Source organism: Varroa jacobsoni, unplaced genomic scaffold, assembly GCF_002532875.2.
Source record: "Varroa jacobsoni isolate VJ856 unplaced genomic scaffold, vjacob_1.0 scaffold_191, whole genome shotgun sequence".
Taxonomy (NCBI): domain Eukaryota; kingdom Metazoa; phylum Arthropoda; class Arachnida; order Mesostigmata; family Varroidae; genus Varroa; species Varroa jacobsoni.
In genome coordinates, this window is record NW_019213093.1 from 84,965 (window position 1) to 110,521 (window position 25,557).

The window sequence follows — 25,557 nt, forward strand, 5'->3', positions numbered from 1 at the left end:
GAATCACTGGCGGAAAATGCTACTGCTGCCAACTATTTTCAGCACTCAGTCTATCGAGAAGCGATCTGATGGCAAGCCGTCTAGCAGGGTCAATTCCTTCACTTCGCCGTCTTGTCTCCGTTTCAACTGTTTTTACAAGGACTTGTATCTACTTTGTTGTAACGATAAAAATGATTATGATGATGCTGATGATAATAATGTCTATTGCATCGGTTAACAATAACACCAAAAATTGAATGTAAAATGCCTGACAGCTTATCGTCAGCGCCGGCGCCACTGGTTCGCTAGAGGATCTGTCTCTGTGTATATATATATATATATGTATGTATATGCCATATGACGCACACTGGTGCTATGTCGGTAGCGTCTGTAGTGATAAAACAGACGCCACACACTTCGTTCGTATAGCGGCTCCACAGAAGCATCTCATATCGTCAGTCTTACGTGAGACAGCGGGGACAGTGGCGGCGGCGGCGGCATGATCAACCTCGCGATTCCCGCCTGGGGACGGCGTTCGCATGAGAACAACCGTCGCGAAATGAGATCGCCGGAATGGTCTGTCTGGCACGAGACCACCTTAGAGCGGAGGCAACAGCAGTAGCAACAACGAGGCCATTTCGTTAAGGCAGTCGCAATCGTAAATGCAGCGGCCGCCATAGTAGACGCCAGCAAATATTCGTAAAAAATATTAAAAACGTGATTATTTTATTTAATAACCAACTATAAAGACCAACATGGCTATTTGCGAATAGAGAAAACAGATCTACTCGCGACACTTATGGCTACTGGTAAATAGCGTAGGGTACACACCAGAAGTAGCGGACCCGTAAGTGCCTACGTCCGCAAGACAAATTGTATCAAAAAGAAAGATAAGTCAAAAAGAAAAAATGATACTGTAAAAGGTAAGCACCGATGTAATAGAATGAGATAGGCGATATTAAAAAAAAAATGTTTGCATTTGGTATTTAGCGAAACGGTTTTGATGTATGTAGATGTGTCGGTTGTTATCGGCCAACGAATCGAATATTAGCTACAACCTTCTGGTTAAGCACAAGGCAGAGGCGGAAGAGGGACGAACTTGGTAAACGAACTTAAACTTGCAAACTTCTTTCAAGGGTGATATCCAAAGAAGCAGGAACGCGTTTCGACAAGCAACGGCTATTGGTGCTTCTCGTTACTACGAGTTACTCTAATAGAAAATACGCAATAAAGTACGTTAATTTAGCACATTATTAGGCCTTCATAACGTTCGACGTAAAGAGACTCTATGCGTATCATATATTATCAAGATGGTTGATAAAACTTTCCCAGCACCGATGTAATACTTATTCGATATAAAAAATCAGTTAACACTTATTAATATTCACGCAGCATGGATGACATATAGTAATATATGATTACTTGGAGGTGTATTAAGTCCGATCAATAAATGACACAAGGACATAAGTTATTATGTATACTACTAAGTGCTTCAAATGTTACATTTCGAACCAATATTAGTCATTATTACATTAGACAGTAACTTAACTTGTATTTCAAGTTTTACGCTCGGAACTGCGTTGGCATTGTATCTATCGGGCGCAATTATTCCCATTACTACTACTCCGCCGATTTTTCACCAGACTGGCGAACGCCCTTGTTGCTTTTTCCTTTTTAACGCCCATTTGTCTCTTTCTCTTTCTCTCTCTCTCTCTGTCTCTCTCTCTCTCTCTCTCTCTCCTTCTCCCTTTTTCTTGTTGTGTCTTTCTGTGTTTTGTACGCTTTTTCTCGCAGGGAGATGCTGAGAGCGCGGACAAGGGCTCGACGAGTCGCCTGCTTAGCGAAGAGCAGCTCTCCCAGGCCCTGCTGAGCGGCGTGTACCACAACCTCTACCCTTCGTTGCTACAGAACATGCAGAAAACGCTCGGGCATCATAGCCCGGTCGGCGTGGGGGGTCTAGCGGCGCTGGGGGGTCTCGGCGCCCCCGCGGCCTCTGTAGGGGCGTCAGCGGCTCCCGCGGTCCCGGCGGCTTTACGCCCGCCCACGGCCGCCCTGGCGGCGCTCCCCCACCTGCAAGGCTCCCACCTGCAATCGCCCCATCACCATTCACAGCTCCCGCAGCAACTGCGGGCATCACAACAGCTGCTGTCCCCGCAGCAGCTGCGTGCCGCCGCTCAGGCTGCTAGCTATTTTTTGGGCGGCGGCCATAGCGGTACCACCAGCACAACTGGTTCAAGCATTAGCGGAGGCGGTACCCAAAACGGCAGCAACGATTCTGACCTGCTTAGCGTCGATGTTCATCGGAATTCAAGTCGACGACTCCGAACCGATGGTAATGGTCTGTCGGTCTTAAGCATAGGTGAAAATCGAGACCGGACTCAGTCGAGGTCCACCCGACGAAGCGATCATCGTCAACTCCACCACCTCGACATTGAGCACGCTAAAACCACTGTTAGTAGAGCCGCCGGCGTTGCTGACCACATCACCGATAGTAGCCATTATGACCGTGATGAAGACAATGACGACGACGACGACGATGATGATGATGATGATGCCCGTGATGATGACGACGTTGTTGATGACATGGAAGATGATGATGAAGACATTATTGATCGTGACATAAATGCAGATAGAACAGAACTAAGAAGTAGAAAAAATCGTCGTCGTATCGAGGATCACGAGGACGGGAACGAAAACGATGTAGACAATGACAACGTTGATAATGGTGAAACTGATGATCTAGAAGATGACCACACCGTCGATCGCCGTCGCCGCCGCCGCCTTCGCGGAGAGGACGCTGGTGTCGATGATGATGAGAATGCTGATACTAATGATGATCTTGTAGCTGATGACTTAGCAACAGCAGCAGAAGACAGCACGGGGGCGTCGGGGAGGGGGGACCAAGCCAGGGCCGCCCTCAGTGCCATGGAAGCCTCTCTATCCACGGATGACAACGTTACAGGCGACCGAGTGGCCAGTGACCATCAATCGCGCTGCGCCACAGACACTGAGAACGTCAACAAGCACCGTCGCCTTGTCATCGCCGCCGCAGCTAAAGACAACAACACAAATAACGACCTAAGCGACGACGATGACTCCGAAGGCCGCGCCATGTACGTATTCAGAATAGGTATTAACTAACTAATTGTAGAGCATAATATACACAAGTCTACAGTAGTTGACACTTTGAACGAGCGAACGTTTCGGACATGGAACAATACATACAGCATGCAGGCTAACTCACCTGATCCGATTACGTGAGGTGAACGATCCGCAAGCTAGCATTTACCCTCATGGCAAATAACTAAATTGCAGCGTAGCTATCATGTTTTTGGCAAAACTCTTTATAGATATGCCAAATTTTTCAGCGGTTCAGGAGTCGGCCTTCAACACTCCTGAATACCGCAGGCAAGCTAAGTTTACTAAGCACTAGCATCGAAATACCTACTATTAGTTGCCTCCCGTAACATCTAGCGCGGTAGGTTCAATTAAAAATGCTCCTTTCTAATACACTGCGTATAGAGTCATAGGCATGATAACGGTGCGCCGTTAACAAGAGCAGAACGATATGGGCCTATAATACTAGTAGGTGCCGGATATAAATGGAAGACCTTCTTGCGCGCCATCTGAAGGGAAGGCGCAGGCGAATCATAGCTTAGATAGGTGACACTCCCACACTACCCGGCGGATAAAGCGAACAGAAAAGAACGAACGGACAAGATTGTACTGTGTTGTTTCGTAAATGTTTGGGCAATGCCATTTTTCTCGTCGTCCGGTCCGCACAAATACTGCTATTAGCCGATATAATTATGATTATGGAAGTAAACAGTTGATGGCGTTTGGCCGCACGGAGACGTTTGTCGGGCTCATTTGTCGCGTCAACGATGCGTAATGGGCACAGGAGGTCTTTCAGCAGTGAGGCTGCATTTAGCTTTGGCGTTCCGATTCGTCGTTCTGATCTATTTTAGACAGAAGGGTGTACAACGCCAGAAAAAGAGATCGAAATAATGCTTGTAGCTGAAGATGCCGGTCGTTCCGTCTGTTACGAAAGGTGACCACTACCAGAGCGGCCGATTGACATGGGCACCTGATGGATACTTATTTTTCTTACAACCGATACCTACACAGACAGATACTTTGAGCCATTTGCGACATGGGGCGGAGGCAGTATAGGCGTTCTATGTCTTTAAATCAATTAGAGCTGTCACCTTTTTTTCGCCAGCAGATGACTATTCTTTGATTAAATTTTAGACAGCGACAGAAAGACTGTAACAACGACAAAGGTCAATTCGTAAACGTAACAGGTAGCATTCGCAATATCGTTCTATTTTTCGGACAATCGACGACGAAGTAGACACGTCTAGATTGGCTCTTCTCACGTGCTTGCGTGCAATTTGACAGAAGATTGCCTATTCCTTCCTTCACTACCTCGTGAAGCGGGCGCTTCAGTTCTACGCTTTCGAGTGTTCGATTTAACAGAAATTCGCTCACGGTGCGGTGTCATTATGCCTGCCTTCAAATTCGAATTTGGATCTACTATCTCCTTGGGAAAACGTCATCGAAGATCTGCTTATGTAAAAAATGCTTTGCCCGCGCTGTAGACCACTAAAGTCGCTACTGCTACGAGCAAATTTCAGTGCGGTCATCTACAACGTTGTGAAAATGCACGAAAAAATCCTTTCAAATATAATGAATTAAGTAACGTAATAATATGTTCCTTTTACCGCTCCTTTGACGGCGAACGAAAAGTTCGTCGGTGTTTCGGAGAAGTATCGTAAAGTACGAGGGAAGCTGATGCTTTCGAATGCAGATCTAGGCAGTATTGCATTTGTTTCCTTGACTAATATCAGCTCAAGTGTACTTAGAGCGGCAACAGAACTGTGTGTGGGGGGTCAAGAACTAGCTGATAAGTTGTGGGGAGCTAACGGCACATTCCTGTTTGTAAAAAACACGCTACACCTTAAATGGACAGGAAACAACAAATTTTCGGATTTCTGGAAGTGACGAAACATGATCAGTATGCTTTAGACTGTGACAACATAGCTTCGTATACCGAAAATACGTTCCGAATAGAAAGTCAGAGATGTGTTTTTGTGGACTGACTTACCCTGTTGATTGGCAGTAGCGAACGTAGGGCTGTCTGCGTATCACCGAAGCGTTTATGCCGAGATAATTATTTATTGTTATTGCTATTATAGCGTTAGAAACGAGTGAGCGTTATCCGTGGCAATGGGTTGGAAATTCTGTTCCTTGTGAATGAGATCATTTCTAGGTACTGAAGAAATAACTCTATTTAGTTTTTCATTGATCTTAAAAAATTCCTAGTATAACACGTACGGTTACCTGTGCAATCGTCTTCGCTAGTTGCCTATCGAGCCGCGTTTATGTCGGGGGAAAATTTACAGTTCGCCATTAGCGGCATAGTTTTTGTTAATGTGTTTTATTTTTAGCAAGATTACTAATATATTATAATCTAGTAAAGATGTTTGCCATACAGAGTAGTCGATCGGTGTTTTCTGACTCTCCGCATCTATGCCCGCTGTGGTTTCACGAACACTACGTTCTATCGATTGCAAGATACAATACGCAGCATTGCTGCAGGCGTCATAAATTATTATACAGTGTTCATTGATTTATGGCAACAGCAGAAGGCTCTACTATGGCCCATAATGTGCATTCCGTCTCATAGCATAGCTATAATAAATCGTCGTGGATTTAATGCAAGGTTCATTTTAAATAAGGTGTCTTTGTCGCGCCGTCGGAGTCGCCGTTGTAGGCAGTTCGCTGCCTCGTATCGAAAAGTGGTGCAGCTTATTATTGCTCTCCATTAGAAGCAACAGGGAATTCGTGTAATAATAATAATAATAATATAAATTAGGTACACGGATTTTAAACGAGCGCGCCAAACGAAGTAGAAATTATGCGTCCGCTGTGGACAATGGGTATGGGTGTAATCTAGCAATGGTTCAGGCGCGCCAAAAGTTATCCACGTAGCAGACAGCTTTCTACTCTAGCTATACGTTGGATGTGCCCATTGGTCAAGGACCATCGTATGGCCTAAGGGGAATGACACTGGCGCGTTCTAGGTTACATTGTTTACCTTTAACATGTCTATCGGAACTGTGCGGCGTCTCTTTTCAGGCGAAGGCGTGGTTCTTTGGATCGGAACTCGGCTCGGGATTCGGCCATTGGGAGTGGCAGTGAAAATCATGAGCAACAACAGCAAACGCTGCCACTGACACAGGGCAAACTGAGCTCAATCATCAGTCACCTGCTTGGCCAAAGCCACAAACATACCGTCAAACACTCCGCAAACTCCAACAGTGAATCGTCGACCAACGACAAAGAACGGAATCGACCAGATATCGATGATGATAGTAAGTGTTCTGAGCTTGTTTTCTCCGCTTCGATAAAAAATGTTGTTGCCATTGTTGCAAATAGATGTGTTTCATTGGTAGTAAATTAGGTATGAAGATGCTAAATTTTCACGGATATTGCACACTTTGACTGTAGATTACAGGATTTTCGAGAGGACTTATGAATTCCTGCTTGTGTGCCCATATCGAACACGGCAAAGCGCTTTAAAGAAACTGTACAACTCGTTTGTCTTGGTATCACCGCGTGTCCCCTGACCGTGGTACGACGGACTCCAACACTCGGCATTAAATCGAAGCTGTTACAAAGAAGAGGAAACGTAAAATTAATCACGTCTAGCCTCAAAAATATGTGCTCCCCTTTTTATTTTTTAAAGAATCGTCTCCGAATTAGTTTTGTCGAAATGCTTGATCGGACGTAATTCTGACAATGGCGTCAGGCGTCAGTTGCATTGAGTCGCTCCGAAAACCCTTTTAGGGTAACTGCTTTACTTGACAATCATTTGTCCGGCCCTCATCATTGGTCCAGCGTCATCCAAAAAACAGGCCTGTATGTTGTCAGCTTAGCACCTCGCGGCTACTACTTATAGTAACACTTATATAAGTAAAATTAGCCTAATTTTTATTCCACGTCCTGCGTAACACTGCAATCCGTACGGATCCCATGACTAGATTCCACGCTCACCTTTACAACAAAACTGCTGTTGTCTCGTTTTACGCTATAAATTTCTGCCCTGAATTTATCTTTCATATTACCTATGATAGCAGTGGCAGTAGCGTGTACACATAGGTCGTTCTTGAAGATTGCCTCGTAGATAGCGTGTCTTCATAATTACTAAGTCCCTTTGTTAAGATCTCGCAACATCTAAAAGATCGGATGTGTCATTTGTAGCACTACCATTATTATGGTTCTAAGAGGTTTAGATCCATGTACTAATTTTATGGTTTTCATCATTTGTCTCTAACAGCGAAAACTGTTACTTCACTGCTATTGCTTGTTGTTCGCTATCCGTTCGTTATCGCTGATACCTCATGGTATTGGCCAACGTTGCGTTTCATTTGTACGTGTCACCGAGAATAAAACTACCCCCCCCCCTAATCCAACACTACCTGGTACGCAAATTCAAGCAATTTGTATAGCATATTTATTGTAATCGGCATTTTTATTGATGTTATTGCTGATCGCCACAAACGAGCGGTAACCCCCCTGTGATCTAGACGATAATCGAAGTCCATGCGGGGAAAACATAGCATAGATCCGTAACGGATTACTGACTTGAAGGACCATTAGCAACAAGCAAAAGAGACGTACTGAATATAACTAGTGAGATATCGGTAGCAAATTTTCGATAGCACTACAGTCGTTTGAGCCCGCCGAAATAAGGCGTCCGACGTACGAAACGCGCTGCTTTCGACCTCACTGCGTATTTTCTAGTTGAACAAGTATGACGTTAATGCGTTGGGCACGTCAACGATGCGCAAGCAATCAGTGACGCGATAACGTAGACGTAACGTCTACAGCATGAGTGTTATCTGATGCGATGTTCATGGGAAGCATATGCCACGAGCTTCGATTCGACAGGGATTAAAAGTTAGGCGTGAGAGGTCATATCATTTGACTTTAGCTCCTGACATTTGCTCGATTCTGCTCGTACCGTTCCATTATCATGGCAGTAGCAGTAATAGTGAAAATGTAATCATTCTATATAGTTACAACGGTCACTAGTAGGTTACGTAGATGAATGCGCTGGCTCGCGCCTGCCCAGAATTTCTGCGATGCTTCAACAGAAAGACGGATAGTTGTCACCTTTTGACGATCCTGCCGTTTGTAGCTACTGTTCGCTTGACGCTTGCGGACGCGCGTTGAGAATTCCAATTTCCTCAGCTCACATACGGGATTAGTTTTCGCACCGTATAATCACAATCGTTAAAGCTTTGCCTATCAGATCTCTGCAAACGTATATATGTATGTTTGACGTAAACGCATTTGTATGTCAGCTAAATACGAGGTGTTACGTAAATGTTGACACAGAACGTATCTGTTATTATTAATAACATATAATATGTTGTACGTGGCCTGTAAATAAGCGAGTAAACTTCGTTGAGCGCCACGTTCATTGAACAAAATAGACGCGGTCACTATTGTAACCGAGTTTAGTTATAATTCCAGTATCCAGGGCAGTTACCCATCTTATCTAGAAGGACATGTGAAGCAGGCTCCAGTTGGACTTTAACCAAACAAAGAAAATCCATTTTGAAATAATTTAATCACTTCCGTAGTTTAATGTTCAGTAATCGAAGACTGTAGCTTCGGATTGTCACCCCGCTATAACAATGAAACACCGAAGATTGCTACGAGAGCAGCATTATTATTATTATTTTCTTCATTACCAGATTCGCTCTTGATCGATTTTGCTATTATTATTACTGAAGGTGTAAAGGAAGCCGAAAATTTACGTCGCACTCAATAACCGCGACCGGGCAAAATGTCGAGGATGCCACCGATGGTCGTGCTAGCTGTGTAATTTTGTCGGTCCAAATAAATAAGTAGACTATGTACTTGAATATAAAGTCGTTCTACACTTTTACCACACCTATGATTTGCAGTCGGGTGTTTGTGTCAAGGGGGCTAATTGACATATATACATCAATTTATATACAACGCAAATATAATATATAGATCGCCATTTGCCATCTGGGCACCCATTTCCAAATAGTTTACACTGTACTATAGAATATTATAGATAGATCGATGTTAACGTGCGCATGGATCGTTCGGGTTCGAGTATAGTTTCTAACCCGCCTCGAAGAAGCAAACGCAGTAAAGCGAGAACTTTGACATATGCACACGTGCGCTGTCATACATTGACCATATCAGATCGTAACTGTGAATACTTAAACAAGCGACAATACAGGAACGCGGTTTGCCACTTGTGGCTAGCGCTGCGGAATAAATGCAACGAAGTTGAGCCAGTTCCGCAAAACTTATAGGCGTAGTAAATAATGCCCCTTACCATTATGTGAAACTATATAAACTATTAGACAGTAGCATGATAGAGCATATCGTCATCGTCGTTCTGCGTTGTGTGATATCGTTTCTCACTCCATAAATGTTACTCCCTATGTAAGACCTGTTGCCTTACCTTGCCATTAACGGTGACGCGTGCACTCTAAGACCACTGCAGTTCCCGCAATGGGAGACCGGCGTCCTATTTGTCATACTTGAAATAACTGTAAATAAATATATATATAACTAGGACTGAAATGCATTATTAGTACGCTTCGTAACTCTTGGTCGCGCTATTCACGTATGTGTCCTAACATACGGTTTAGGGCCGTCTGCATTCTGAGCTAGCTTCTTTTTTTTGAAAATCTGTTCTGTACGCTGGGACCACATCCATTGACGCTTAAGCGTACGCACCCCAGCGCCCTACGCTTTGAATTTCGGCAACCTTCACAACGGGCCATCACCTTCCTGACCTGTAAACGTTAACTGGGCCCAACATGGAAGTGCCTCAGTATCCGATTGCCGTAAAGGCTTCTAAATTCCTGCATGTCTTCCTGAGTTACACGGTGTGATTACCGCTCCGGCTTGGAATCGCACAATCCGCAGTCTTGTGTTATTTTTAGTTCGAAACAGAAGCTTATTAACGATTGCATACCTAGAACATCGAGATAGGAGCCTGTTGACGGCTACGTACCTCAGAACATCTACTTCTGCATCGAGCTTTATGAGCTTGTATGCTTGTTATATTCTCCTGATATCCGTCACTTGAAGATGCTGATCTCTATAGTGGGCACCATCAGGAGTTTTGTGTTTGACACGAGTCTAGTGCTCCGTGCCACGCAGATGCACTGTTAGTGTTGGGAAGCGAACCGGCGCACTACGGCAAATACTCTGGCCAAGTTTAGCATCGCCAGCTTCACAGATTGCCACAGTCAGCTAATTCATATAGTCGTCGTCACATAGGCACAATTATGTGATGCCTTCTATGAGCATCTTAAACTCAAATGGCAACCTGACATGGAACAGCACGAACTACCTCCTACTCCTGGATGAACACATCTAGGTTTTTAACCACCTCTTGGATATTCTTTAGTGTGAGGTGGTATTTTTCGTAAGCACGGTTCGAACAGATGAGCCTTGAAGTTACCCCCTATCGCCTTGCGGCTAACAGCGGATTTGAACTAGTACCGGATCTGGCAAAAGTACATGACCAGTTTCAATTAGGGGCTTTAGCGACGAACCAGAAGATCTTGATCCATTGTTTAGGCCTTGAATGATAGCTTCGGTAGTAATGCGGCTCCCTCTATAGACTCCGTAGAGTTCTCCACCATGCACAATAGCTTTCGTACTACGTATATCCTCAATATGACTAGTTTCGTGGCTCAGACGACTCGCCCACCCCTCGCTGCTATGAATTTGGGTGATGATACACTGATACCAGCACAACGATTATATGGTAGTAGCAACGTAAATTACTGGGAATAAATTAAATATACTAGCGGTACATGACGTATATATGTATATATAGAAAAAAACGCACATATATATATCCTTCGTGTCACTGAGGTGTACTTGCGTATCCTTCAATTAAACCGTTATATTAAACGATAAGGGGCTAAATACTAGATTTCGATCTCAGCGAATGGAATCATTCAAATCTGAAATCATTTTAGCGTTAGCAGATGAAAGCTCAAATAAATAGTCCAAATCCTCTTCGATATAGGTTATGTGGACACTGCAAAAGTCTTTGTTTCGGCTATCAATCCTTTTCGAGGAGGGATGACGGCTAGTCTAAAATCCCAAATGACAGTAACGTTAGTTACATTACTAGATAGAAGATTTACGTTGAATAACGTTTTATTACGTCTGCTGGAACCGCTGGCCTTATGTGTAATTACAGGTGGGTCCGATTGTTATTGAACACGAGAATGGGCTTCTCTCTTCCCCCGCTACTCCTCTCTTTTGATTGATTTATTGAACAGTCTTTTGCAAGGCAAGCCATCGTTTCAACATGGAAAAAGGGAGACGAAAGAAGAGGACACGATAATAATTGTCCGCTCCGCTATCTACCACCCCCCCCCCCGCCCCTCTCCCCAAAAGAAGAAGGCAATCCTGGTTCATTTCGTCACAATGTTTGCGCTGGTATTTCTACAACTTTTCCTGCGAACTGGTCCACACTATTTGATTTTGTTTGTCAATTATCGCCTGTATATCCTCTCTTCTTCTTTTGGGGAGCCACTTTTTTGTCGCTGTGTCGCTGAATCGGTCACCTGGCTTCTGGACAGACGCACAGACGGATACCCACGAGTAAATCTTTTAAGATGCTGTACTGGTTTGTCAGTTTAATGTCATCTCGTGAATGTTTTCCTCTGAACATAGAGCCGATCGATTCTATTGCGAATGTAGCAGAGCAATTGCTATAGCGCTAACGACAACGTTGGCGGCCGCGAGAACGAACGAGTTAGCAAACAACAGACTAGTGAAAAATGTGTTATATCCTCAACGTTCGTTCGGCTGACTGGCAAACTCGTAACCATCAACCATGAAGTACCCATCTGTCAACAATTCATGAATTAATGCCTGTACTTGTTTGAGCATCGATCGATCTGTGGGCACCGGACATGACTGCGTCAGAGATATGTTACGGTCAGATTATGGCATTGGTACGGTGCCGGTCAGCTTGGTGCATCTCCGACAGAAGACAGAAGCATAGATAAAAGAACAGCTAAAACAACGAAGTACAAGCGGCACGTGGAAATACTTACTCTTCTGCTGTTTACTAAGTATCTTAGAGCGGCGGATATAATACGCAAATGATTCGGGATCTTGGTGAACGGATGGATGCACCAGCCATACGAAGAAGTTGCCATAGATTCTCCTTTTCCAAGATGGTACATTTGTTCAAGACGCTTGATGTATTTTGGCCCATCATCATCATTAGTCTTCTGAGCCTGATATGTTCTTCTGGTTGACAGTGTGTCAATTTATTTTTGCAGAGCAACGTGCTCCCCTCTAAAACTTAAATTGGTTCTCTAAACGTAGTTATGCGTTACTTCTGGAGAGACAGCGCAAGACGCAAGCGTCAGCATTATAGACGACTTTAGCCGACGGTTCTTTAAACTATGACTAAAGGATGGCTTCAGATCTCCTTGCCTGGGTGGCGCTATTGGCCTCGTCGAAACTGCGACTACCGCTACTATTGCGATAAGCGGTGCTCAAAAAAATGTGTCGTTCTTTTTCCCCAAGTAAGGGATTTGTTTTTGCTAGATGTTTACCACTAACTCATCATGCAGTCTAATGTATATAATCGACACGACCCGCAACAATGTAATTGGAACTTTAAAATACTATTATATATGAAAGTATATGAAGAAATTTAAATCACGAGCACTTATGCGCCAACCTCGCAGAAGACCATTGAATTGGTCTGAGATGGCTGGAGACATCCACTTATATTGGCCTCCTGCTTGTATTACGAACATGTCTCTATTTACTGTGATCTACGGTTGTTGTTATCATATTTTAGAATAAGTTCTGTCTAAAATGCAAATCCTGACCCATTAACAAAAGATCGTCGCCATTTTCTAACTGAGGTCGTTTGCTCCGCTTTTGCACAATCCGAACAGGTCATTCTACTCTCGTCTTATGCCCTTTAATGCATCTACATTTGTTTTACCATCATCATTATTCGTTTATAGATAGTCAGCGAAATATCTGGCAAAAGATCCGACGCCGTTCTGCTATGAGCGTAGCGTACGTAGATGTCGATCAGTATCAGTCGCTTTCTCGCTGTTCGATAGCATCTGGCCATCTGTATGTGCCCGAGGGTTTATCCAGAGCATCCTTATGACGCTGATATTCGCGTATGATGAGTTTATCTCGTCGGTATACACAGATGTGTGCCTGTATGTTTCAATGTGTGTCTCACCATTTTGTTGCTACCAGAGCAGCAGCGGCGACGGATCGGCAGCAATAGCAGACGCAGTAGCGGAGCTGCTGCTATTCCGTACGATACCTAGATCGCCACCGTTCTGCCTAAGCCTTCTATTGGCTAACACTGTGTCCTGAGTCCCGTCCACAGTGATTCGTTCGCTGCTGTACTTCTGTCCACTTTCGCCCTGATTTCTCTTGCTTTTCGTATCCTTGTGACTCTGACGTGTGGCCTGGCTATCCTGCTCAACCCAGGACTAATCTGAACACTAAAAATTGAAAAATGAATAGAAAAACAATAGCACCGCCACAATAAATCTACGACGAACTAAAAATGCAACCGTGAAAGTCAGTTCAATCAGTAAGTAATAAAGAAAGAATGGCTTGTTATCATCATCGTCGTCGTCAGGCCGGTGAGTTCCGCAGTGACTGCCGCGCTAGAGGCTATCGCAGGCTATGCTGCTTATCGCGGATCAGCTGCAGCGTCAACTGCTGGACCTTGTGTAGAGTTACCTGCCTACATAATATCACGCGTACATATTAAAATACATAACTCACTAGGGTTTGTTGTGTGTGAGGACACAAGGCACCTGAAAACACTAACCGCGGAAATAGTCCTTCAACGGAAAGCAGTAAATAGTATAATCACGAGAATAAAACAGAAGCGAAAAAAAAAGAAACAACGGGATAGAAATATTATAATGCCAAGTTGACGGAAAATCGTCGACATTAACATAACTATCGTTTAAACGCGCTACTTCATCATATTGTTTTTTAATGGGTCACCTGTCACGCGCTTCGTAGCTCTCTGTACTGATACCCACGCAGAGGTACAGATTGAATATAACAGCAGAAAAAATTTACATTGCCGTTTGATTATTCTATAAACAGTAATGCAACTCTGTTCGTTCAGTTGGTGAGGAGTTTTTGTGTAGAGACAACAGCCTGTGATGAATCGACTATGATATCTACGCGAACAAATAAATTATGTGAAGTAGATAAAGGTATCCGATCGGTTAAACACATCTAGATATGCGAAATCTGCATATTGGAGGCGATAGCAATGATTTAGACTGACACAATAGACTACAGGTACGAGACTACGGCTAGAGAAGCAAAGTTCCTTGACATAAAGTTGCAGAGTAACTCATATTAGTCTAGGTTGTCGATCACCATTCGTGTTCTACCGAAAGCGTCGAAGGTCTCGCCTGCAGATGAAGCACACTTGAACACGAACAGTCCCTAAAACTTCGAATGCGGTACATATCCGATATGGTTCCACGTGCAGATCGATCATCAGTAGTTCTACTTTTACACGACTCAAAAGGCGCTATTGTCTGCTCGGCACTGCTCTGTCACAAGAATTCTATTCTAACTATCGAACTGTATCAAGGCCAGCTATAAATCCCTGCACTTATTTTTACCTGAGTAAACTCGCAGCATCATTGAAGACGAGGAGTTGATAAACAGCGAACAGGCGCATTACCACTTATAGCAAAAAAACAAAAAAACAAATCGTATCCGTAATAGTGTTCAAAAATTTAGAATGTGGTGAGTAGAGGAAACACACACGCTGAGCCCTTCGAAAACTTTTATCCCTAGAAGCCCAATTCAGTCGGCTGCAATTATAAAGAATAGGACATAATCCCTATACTCATTTAAATGACCCCAGAGACCGACCCCATGATTGCTGTTGAACTTGGATGACGAGTCTGTTTTGATATTATTTCTCTTTTCTGTTTTTATATTATTCTTTCAAGTAGGAGATGCCTCATGGCGAGATCGAGTGCTATGATTTTACCCATTATGGGGCTATTGATTCTCTTAGGATTAAAGCCAGCTCATGCCACTTCCTGTTGTCCTGCTGAGCATGAGATGCAGATGTAGTTAGCGAAGCGACCAAAGAAAGGCAAGTTATAGTCGCTCATAATAAAACTTTCAGCAATCGCTTAAATGCTACGGATCAAAATGTGTGAAAGTCTCTGACGAAAGTTCATTATAACCGTTACCATTCGAACATAAATTTCCGTCACGCCATTTCCATTTCCGGCCTCCAACCTTACCAAGACAACATTGTGTGGATACCGATTCAATCAACGTCACTCAGTGCATCGAAATGATCATGTTATTGATAGGGCCTTTCAGTACAAGCCCGCATTCCCACACATAATGCATTGCGTTACGTGTCTCCAATATGGGCAGATCCACGGCGACGTCACTGTATCAATGAAGGCTAGCTAAAAATGGCTCTCGACGCCACAGCGGCGATCAGTCGTCAGAGTGATCATGTCGTCCAGATACTGAGACAGCTCAGCGATAGCTCTATTGATCATTCGTTTAAAAGTCCATGTTTTTGTGAGAGATCGGCGTACTGTGATCAGATTTCGTAATCACCATCATCAATTGTTACTGTACGTTGTCTCTTACGTGATTTTACCCATGTCCTTCAGTTCAATGCGAGCACAAATAAGGCGCCAGTCGAATGAGTAAACAACGTTCACACGGTGTTCCACTCATGCTTTGTTGGTGGCTCACGCCCGTCAATGAGTATCCGTTACGACTCTGCGTTAGCTAGCGCTACAGCGGGGTAGGAACCGGCGCAGTATGACGACCCGGTATGAGGCGCCATCGTAAACGGGAGCTGTCGATCATACACACACACAAACGTTGATCGAAGGATCTATTTCGTCAAATTTCTTTTTTTGCGTCGTTTCTTGGACTCGTTTGGCAGGTCTATTGCTCGATCGCAACTGCCACCCGACGATAGACGCATAGTATCTCACCTTTACGAACCACGATGCCCTTTTTGTGTCAGCTGCTTCTGCTGCTCAGATACACCGTCGCCCATCGCGCACAAAGCAATTGAAGCACACCGATTTTTAGTGTCTAGCTACGCCCAGATAATGCACTTTCGTTACATTGCTGTACTGTAGAATGGAGTCTAAAGAGCTTCACAAACCGAAGTAGTGACTCATGGAGGATAATAACAATCATGCGGCGTTCAGTGGAGCACCTGCTGCTGCTGCTGCTGCTGCTGCTGCTACTGCTGCTGCTGCTGCTGCTGCTGCTGCTGCTGCTGCTGCTGCGCTGCCGCCGCTGTCGCCGCTGCTGCTGCTGCGCTGCCGCCGCCGCCGCTAAAATGGCAGTAACTTAATTGAAAATATGTGACCCTCGCTTGTATTTTTTCGACATCTTATTATAAATATCAATAGCAGCAATGAACTGCCAATGCACAAGGCGACACTTTTTAATAGAGTGAGGAAATTTCAAGATATTTATTAAGAATGATGATTGTCGTGACGTGACATCTGTACTGTGACAGCATAACGAGGAGTAGTCTTTGTGTTCACAGTCGTTGTGACGTCTTTTTTTTGGTAGTAAACAACGCCATTTTGAGTCATATTTTCAATTCGACTAAATTTTATTGTTTGCTTACCGCCTCTTCGAGTGCAGCACGTCATGACAGAAGCTGAGTCTTTCTGACGCAGTGTGCTGTAATTAAATAACCGGTGAGCAATTAGTTCTTTCGAAGTCATTTGCGACAAAGTAGGAATAAAAAGTTCATTCGATTGGGTCCAGCGAAGGTCGTGCTAGCGTATTGGCGCAACAATAAATCGCCTCTTTGAGCTTGTTAGTAAGTGATTACTATTTAATATTTTTTGCCAGTTTACTATGTTTGTACATGACTGTGCCGCGTGGTGTTCATCTGGGAACAGCTATTTCGTTAACGAACTAAGCTTCTTGTACGGGCTATCTACCCTAGCGAGATAGTGTCAGTGTTTTGATCGCAGTGTTATCAAATAGCAGAGAAATGATCAAGACAATTTTTCTTCTGTTTGTAATAGACAAATCTCTTCATAATGACAAGTCGGCTGAAATGATTCGCGCCTCGCAAGTATGTCCGAGCCGAATATTGGCAGGGTTCATAGCACTTTACTAGGCCATGCGTAGCTAATAAAGTAACTAAGTGTGTACCGTTTCTGAGACTCGCTGATGAGCCAATTGGATATGAATATCATTATTATTGCAGCCATTGTCTTGTTAGATGCGATAAGATATAGCCTGTAGATTTGAATTTCGCGCCGTCGAATCGGCGCTGGGATCAGCCATCGTCCACCCATGTCGCAGCCAGGTGTGTGTATATGACTAACGTAAGTTTGCAATGGCGTTCGAGAAAACGAAGCTTCTGGTTTTTCGTGTTTGCTTTTTCGTTGATTAAAAAGCGAAGAGACTGGAACAGAGAAGAATATTGTCTAGCAGCGTGCAAAATTCAATTAGCGATAAAAGAAATAATATCGATATAATGTCATTACGAATGGTATATCCAGACAACGCAGCGCACAACAGACACATACATACATACATACATACATACAGGCAGGCAGCCAGGCAGGCGGGCAGGCAGGCAGCCAGGCAGGCAGGCACACAAATGCATACGATGCATACAAAAAAAACAAAGAACATCAGCGGCAATGAGTATACAAATATATTGATTGCATTTGTACACAACTACGCGATCGACGCGTTCTGTCTGTCTTCGGTCTGTACGGCTACAGCTGAAACAACTAAAGCGAGAGGAAGACGCATGAAAAACCACCGAAACCCGTCCTTTCCTAATCTGTTATCCTCTGGTAGAATCCTTATCACATCCTATCTTAGACGACCAACACAAAATCCAGCCCAATCGAATCCAGAGAAAAATTGGGGACGCGAAAAAATACATCGACAAAGTACTAGAGACCCTCCGAAAGAGCATCACTATCATCATCGGCGTCCGAGATCGCTCCTACTTTATACATTATTATTATTATTATTATTATTATCTGGTTTATTGAAAGAGCAACGCACAGTCTCCCAAAACAAAGGGGGGTGGAAGGAGGACCTGGCAGGCTGGTTTGTTGACCAACACATTGAAACAAGTGAGTGAATCGAGCCTCAATGAGTGGCCTTTGCGCTTTCGCCCAGTTGTCATTATCTCATCGTATTATCGTTCGCTTAAAAACGCATAGAAAAATATCCACTATACAAATTCAAGCCAGATATAGTTCGTGAAGGAAGGGGCCAGCTAAAGAAGCTGGTGCTGTGCTTTTCATTGGAGGCCCTCGTGGCTGAACGACACGTCGCCCTCGTGTTGGCCAGTGGAAGCGTAAGTACCTTCTAAATGCAGTCATCTCGATTTGGCTTTATCGCAACTCAATTCTGTACGAAATTCGTCAATACGTAATCGACGTAAAAGGCTATGGCTGGCAGAGGCCATTGGATACGCAAGTGTCTAGAAGCGCCGATCTGCGGACTGATGTGATTGACCCTGTCTTCAGCTACTTGTACTCCCTATCGTTGGTAGAGTTACTGGTGAATACAATACGATGAGATGAAATTCTATGAAATAACTGGCCCGATCCCAAGGGTATCCTTTATTTTTTTCAGCCGATCAATATCTTTGGCGTGTTTTGTTCTCCTGTTGACCTATCCAGGAAACCATAAAATCCCTACCGAAGGTAGCCGATTACCGTTATGAAGTTAGGCATGTGTGTGTGTTGATTGTTGTTTTCATTTACGCTTCTAGAAGCTCCTAGCTAGAGTAAATGCATTATTTCATAGTGACTTAATTACTGTATGACTGCTGAAACCCATCCATACAATATACAAAGCTGTTGTCATAAGGGCTAGTTTCAAGCTAAAAAGTATTATTGTACTGGGCAAAAACCCAGTGCTTCATGTCAACTTGGTATTTGGTATAGTGATGTTTTTGAAATGGCGTCGAACCGCCGATTTCTGAGCTTATCAATATGCCTCGTGAGTAGCAATAGTATTACTCCCGACCACTGGGAGGTTGACAATTGTGTAACTCTTGCTGGTACGGCAAATGCCCCGTTCGGGCACTCAGTGCTATAACGGATGGCTTTCTGCTGGTGTTACGTTATACATGTCACCTCGCCTGTCATCGGGAAAAATTTGAGAGACCTTTGGCTTAAGGCACATCTCTGCGCGATCACTATCAGATAATATCAGTTAGTTCACGTTGGCGCCATTACGTTGTTGACAATAATGATAATGATTCAACGAAGTCCTTGGTCGCCTATGAATTCTATGTTGCAGGATACTTCCAGTTGCTATTCAGTGCTTTAGTAGAAGGAAGATAGCAAAAGATGAACGCCTACGACGCTGTACGGCATTTATCGAAGACACGTCCCATCGGGTCATCTAATGTATTATAGAATACGTCTATAACTTTCAAAACCCATTCACAATTATACCACGCTATACGCGCACATGTTTGACCGTCTATCACTCACCTGATCTATGTACACGAGTCAAAATAATCGACAAGACTAAAAGGAATCTGGACTTTTCTTATTTTTAAGCTGTTTATTGTATATATTTCTAATGGTAATCTATGGCGATAAGGGTCGTATTGGTAGAAGCAGGTATCCAGTGAAACGTTAAAGAGGTGATTTGATTCGTCGCTGACTTCTATTTATACAGACGGACTGCGCGAATCCTCAGGTAAGAGCGGCTATCGTTGATTCGTCTGATCGAACAACACCTAAAACCTCGTTTCATAAGACCTTGATGTCACCTTCACCTTCAGCGTTCCTTGTTCGGTTATCCGTGTAGGCATTTTGGTGGCTGGTTTATGCTGCTGAAGCCATTGTCGTTGCCCCAACTTGTGCCACCGGAGGCCGACGCGGCGGTTGCTTTTTTTGCTGTAACTGTCATCGTTGCTGCTGTTTTTCCCTAAATCTGGAGGGGGTTAAAGGTCAGCATTCAAGTGTCAAACGTTCTCGGCCGATCTTGGCAACACCAGCAATCAAGCTTACTGCCATACGGTTGCTTGTGCGGCAGCGTTCGCTCTTACCGCCGCTGCCGCTGTTGATGGTGGTCTTGTCGTCGGTGCCACTGATGACGATGCCGAAGTAGTCTTCGCTGGTGTTACATGTCAACCGATTGGATCTAACCCGACTGTCTGGACACACAGAAAACGGTGCTGGTATGATAGCACCTACCTATCGCCGCTAACGAACTTTTCTAATAGGTAACGCTTTCCCGCCAGCTGGGTCGAGTATATACGTTTATTCGCAAGCAAAAATCGCTAAACTTTGCTACAGAAAAAAAAATAGAATTAGTTTTTCTCGGTAATAAAGGTGTTTTGTCCGACTTGATTTGTCGCTGTGCGTGTGTACGGGGCCTGTCAAACGATTTCTCGTAGAATACCCCGCCTGAAGTATCTGGTCGATACATTGCGTACCGCACCAAATATACGCAGCGATTATATTGATTATGTAATAGCGACACACGATACGATTCTATGAATGGTCGTCGTTGATCGTCCGACAATGAATGAATAGTAAATGATCAATTGAATTGTTTTTTCGGATTACCTGTGGAGTGAAAGGCGTCGTACCTTATCGTTGCAAAGGGCTCATTTGAGAAAATCTAAAAGTAGTGACCGTTTGTAATGACGGTCGTCTCTGTTTACACACTGGAGAATCGGGAGGGTGGCAAACATTTACGGGGCTTAATACCAGATTTAGAACAAGTCGAAACACGTTCTTGATTGGAGGACATTGTTGCTGTTTTGGCTATTTCTAATTTTGGCAGCGTGCCACGAAAACACACGGCAATCATATATCCCGTTTAAAAGTAAAACGCCTATAACAACAATACTAGTGACATCACCGACGACGCCTAATTATAACCTAGAACATGCCTAGCTGACCGTTTCACCCTACAGACAGTGCCTTTGATTGTCGTTACTAGCTAAGGCCATACAAAGGTCTCTATCGAGCTCTTCTCGATGATTCATGTAGAACGAACGACGACGCTAAATAACGATCGCTACGTTTACGATGTGTCGCTTGTACACATTTTTTTGCCATCTACTTATTTCAATATCCTTCACATGTTCTACCGAACACACGACATCCAGTGCTCTACAATAGCGCTCATTATTGGTATGGAAGTTGCAGTGTTGAAACGCCCTCTGCTCGGAAAGCACACGGCCTATCGCTTCGATGGAACGGCACCAAACTAAAGGCGGTAAAATAATGGGCATTTTACCAGTAACGAGAGACTCCCTAAGAGGGAAATATCTTCGTTGAAAAACGAAAGACAGAGCACGCCAAGGAACCGCTTTAATACTAGCATCGCCCGCGCATATAGTCAACGCTAACGCGAACGTGCGGGTGCGAACTAATACTTAATGTTTTATGTGAACAAGGACAAAAAACACGATATTTTTGACGAACGAAATCAAGATACTCTTGAATGACAAAGAGATAGCCCAGGCCGAACTACACGTAGTAAACGAAGGCAAAGGAATTTCGATGGGAAAAACTGGCACGACAAGACGAAAAGAAAGGACGAAACCCACCATATGGCCTGATACAATGCTACACTACTATGTGAATCTATTGAGAAAGCATACGAGGGTTGTTTTTATTGAGTTCGATTCAAACTTAAACAAGATGTCCGTATGTAGGAACACTTTAGGGTGCCCATGTCAAGATATTTCATTTCACAGCCATCGACGAAAGCCAAAGAATAGATCAGATCTTCGTGAGTCAGATGATGTTCATAGTCTTACTTTGGCTGTTAGAAATGCATGCATTTGGTAACCGTTAAGGCCAACGCTTATGTAGATACAATATTCCTGGTCCTTTACAGGCACAACGACAGCATGATCACCAACAGCCCATGTAGTCATTCTTTTTATCTATTTTTGAATTATTTAATTGTTTTTTGCAGTATACCGATGTTCCATGCGTGAGCTACTTGTGGACTACATACGCGCCCAATGTGTTTTTGCAGCGAGACACTTTGTCAGCCATTGGGTGGGTCTTTATAAATCGCCTTTGTAGGGCAAATAAACGAACGCCGTGACACCACAACCGCGTATGGGTAGTTCCTTCGTCCGCAATATATCCTTGGTACTACATGGTCACCATAACTTATTAGTAATTACTGAATGGTAAGCAAGCAAGCAAGCCGTCCTTAGAATATCGCTTTTTTCGTCGATGCGTAGGTCTGCCCGCGTACGCGACATTTTAGGGAAAAATACACGCATTTAATGCTGCTGCTGCTGCTGTTTTCGCTACTTAACAACTGAATGCACGAGAACTTAGTTGGCCTGATAGTTTAACTTGACTTTGTTTGGAAGTTCTAGTAATAGGCAAACTGCCAACTGATAGTGGCACGAATATGATGGTAACAGAAGTGCTACTTCGGTGGTACGCGTTCTTGACCAAACCTCCAAGTACTCCCGAAAAAAAAAAAAAAAAACGCAAAAACAACGTTAACGTCGTATAGGTGAATCACAGGGATCAAAGCAAGTAGCCCTTGCGAGGGCAAAAGCCGTCGATGCTGTACTGCTAGCTCTAGTACAGTGGTAAGCGAAGACAAGCGACAATAACGCGCATCAAACAGAAACAGAAAAAAAAACAGCTATTACTGGATAAAATTGACGCACAACAAAGATCACTCACAACACGACGTAGGTCGTACGATTAGCTACCGAAAAATAGACAGAAAGATACGATAGTGCAATGGAAAAATAATTGCTTTGTTGCTTTATCTCTCAAACATCGCGTCCAGCGTCGATTCGTATCGTTCCTCTTATTTTGTTCATGGAAGCGATCTTCCCGAAGGCGAGTACCGTCGACGACAACAATAATCTCCCGTTCCGGAGAGACAGCGGCACGAATCATAACAATCATAATATTAATAATAGTGGGACTCGATTACGCCACAAACGGAGATCCAGATTAGTTAAGCCCTAGTAAATACACAGTTCTAATCAGCTTTCTTCTTCGTCGAAGGCACTTGCCTTCATGACGGTGTGACGACGATGATGATGACGACGACGACTATGCGCTGTTGGTCAGAGCGTAACTTGTCCCTATACCTGTACCCCCTGCTTCTTTTTTTGATTGTTCTCATATAGAATCTACATTGACGTCTCTCTCGAGCCGAATTTCTTGCTTACCACTTGTTACCAATATTCTCTATTCAGCGTAATTGTGACGATACGGACCAGCCAACTGCTGTGACGCTTCTGATATCCACTGCGGCGGTCATAGCGCAATGATATTGTCTGCTATTCGCCTACAATATTTATCTATGTATTCCGTCAACGTACTCATTGATCGCTTCTACTTTTGCGGCTGGACGTTGATACTACCGATGACATTGGGCCTTAATATTAGTATTACTATTAGATGGACTGTGTTTATGGATATGATATGAGTGAACGGCTGATGATTAGAACAGTGATGAGATAATATTGATCTTTCTGGAGCCGTTGAGGGTGGAACCATGTATGTTATTTATGCTGCTAGTAAATATCATTATTCAAATAACAATATTTCATCGTTCGTCAACAATTTTGGATACCGCCAACAATGCAGTGACGAGCTACTCGTCATCCTCGCCAGTCCAATTGCTGGGGGTGATCTGATCGATCTGGTCTGACGAGTCAGCGCCAGGCTGTAGCTACTTGTGGCCTTTTTCGTTGCATTCGGTTTCGCTCGAGCCGCAGCAACTGGCCAAATGGGAAACTCCGCGCTGGACCTGGACTAGGCAGGCCAGAACGGCTCCCCGAAACATCGATCTGGAGAGCTAAGTATGAATACTGTGAACTATAAATATTAATAATACTAACATCGGCAAAAGCCAATCCGGTGCCAAAATGGAAGCCATGAACGTATGAGCGCGTAATTAGACTTAACAGAAATAATGACAATTCATCTAAGCATCTCAATAAGCCAGCTCCAAGCGCTTTTGTAATTTTCAGCGAAAAATTATGATATTTATCAGTAATAAGGCTGCTGGTAGAAAGGACCGTTACTACTGGTCCGAAACGCTCTTCGCTAAACCGTAGTACAATCGTAAGCGTCAGTGGACGTCTCCGCGGAACGAATCCATATGTTCAGTGCCGCGCCAGAGGTAAAGGCCCAAAATCACGACTTGTCGCTACAAATATATTTTGGTCTTAAGTTTGTTGACTTAGCAGAGACTGCTATCAAGTCTATCCCGATCCGCAGGTGAATCCTCGAGCCACTACAGAGAACGCTACGCGGAATGATATCCCCTGCTGAACTATGATTTTATATTTGTTTCCCTATGAGCTGCACGAGATTGGAGGTAGAGTTTCCGCAACAGCAAGATACCTTCATCGTGCATCTACCCCGGTCTGGCTAGTCCAGTGCCACATTCGTGTACTACGGAATCGAATAAGGATTGAAGCCGTTTGTGGGGGTGTCACAGCAGGAACACGGTGCGCCTTCGCCATTAGCGGTGCTGTCGCCCTTCAAAAGCTCGTTTTTTGTCGATAATGGCCCAACTTGGATGCGTAGACTTTTGCTCAGTCGTCAATATCCGACGACACCGCCTCGTGCGTACGCTGTCTGCTCGTATGAATACGCGATGAATAGTCACGGGTTACTCACTGAAGCCATTGATGTTGAACCTGCTATTGGTTTCGCCCACGCCTTATATGCACATGTGCGCCTAAGCGTTGGAGGGCTCTTTATTTTAAAGAAGAAAGGAAATAACCGACTCATTAGTCTGGGTCAGGCTTACTTGTCTACAGGTACGATAGTTTCGAAGTCGTCAACGCTGACTTTGACGTTTAACCGGCTTCAATCGTCCAGGCCAACGTGCGTCCGACTTGATGGCCGTGCGGAGCAAGCCCGTACAAACGAAAAACATATGAACTGAACACTTCCAATGAAGACGAGCCTTTAGATTTACTTGGCGAAGACGAGCCGATAGCGTTATGAGCAGCATCAGCAGCAGCGGGTCGTCAGACAAGTTAGCTATCAGGCTGTAAGTATTACAGTTACCACAACAGTTATATGGGTCTGTCTGGTGTCTTGTTGAACAAGGGCGTCGCTGGTTGTGTTCCGTTTTTCGCTTGTCGTCCCCCAATTTTCTGCTTTTCAAGCCGTTGACTGAAAGAAGCCGCACTAAAATTTACCTTGCAGTTACGCGACTGCCACAATAGCTGCCGTCTCATCAAAGGTTAATCTGTTAGCTGCCTAGGGTGGGCCACACCCTTCTAACCAGCGGATGAACCTGTTTGTTGAATAATAACGAAAAATATGTGAGATGAGTCGAGGCATAGGATTTTGAATTTAAAATGAAAAAAATCACAGCTTTATAGCAAGGACTAGTCTTGTATACGAAGTTAACAGTCGCCGCTCCAACTCGTACTATACAAAAACATGTCCCACTTCCAACGTCTTATACCCGGTTTATACGCACAAT

The 25,557-nt window shown here is 44.0% G+C and overlaps 1 protein-coding gene across 1 annotated transcript; it reads left to right on the forward strand.

The window, feature by feature from the left end:
* Window positions 1-243: 243 nt before the first annotated feature.
* Window positions 244-7,363, forward strand: LOC111272771 (uncharacterized). The gene is made up of 4 exons (XM_022854393.1): window positions 244-279; window positions 1,774-3,092; window positions 6,121-6,356; window positions 6,493-7,363. The coding sequence occupies exons 1-4, from the start codon at window positions 244-246 to the stop codon at window positions 6,609-6,611; spliced, it is 1,710 nt and encodes a 569-aa protein (XP_022710128.1). The 3' UTR covers window positions 6,612-7,363.
* The last annotated feature ends 18,194 nt before the right edge of the window (window positions 7,364-25,557 follow it).

Coding starts and splice junctions, on each gene's coding strand:
- LOC111272771 (XM_022854393.1), top strand. CDS start 244: ATGCCTGACAGCTTATCGTCAGCGCCGGCGCCACTG. Junction 3,093..6,120: donor GACTCCGAAGGCCGCGCCAT/GTACGTATTCAG, acceptor GTCTCTTTTCAG/GCGAAGGCGTGGTTCTTTGG. Junction 6,357..6,492: donor ACCAGATATCGATGATGATA/GTAAGTGTTCTG, acceptor CTTTGACTGTAG/ATTACAGGATTTTCGAGAGG.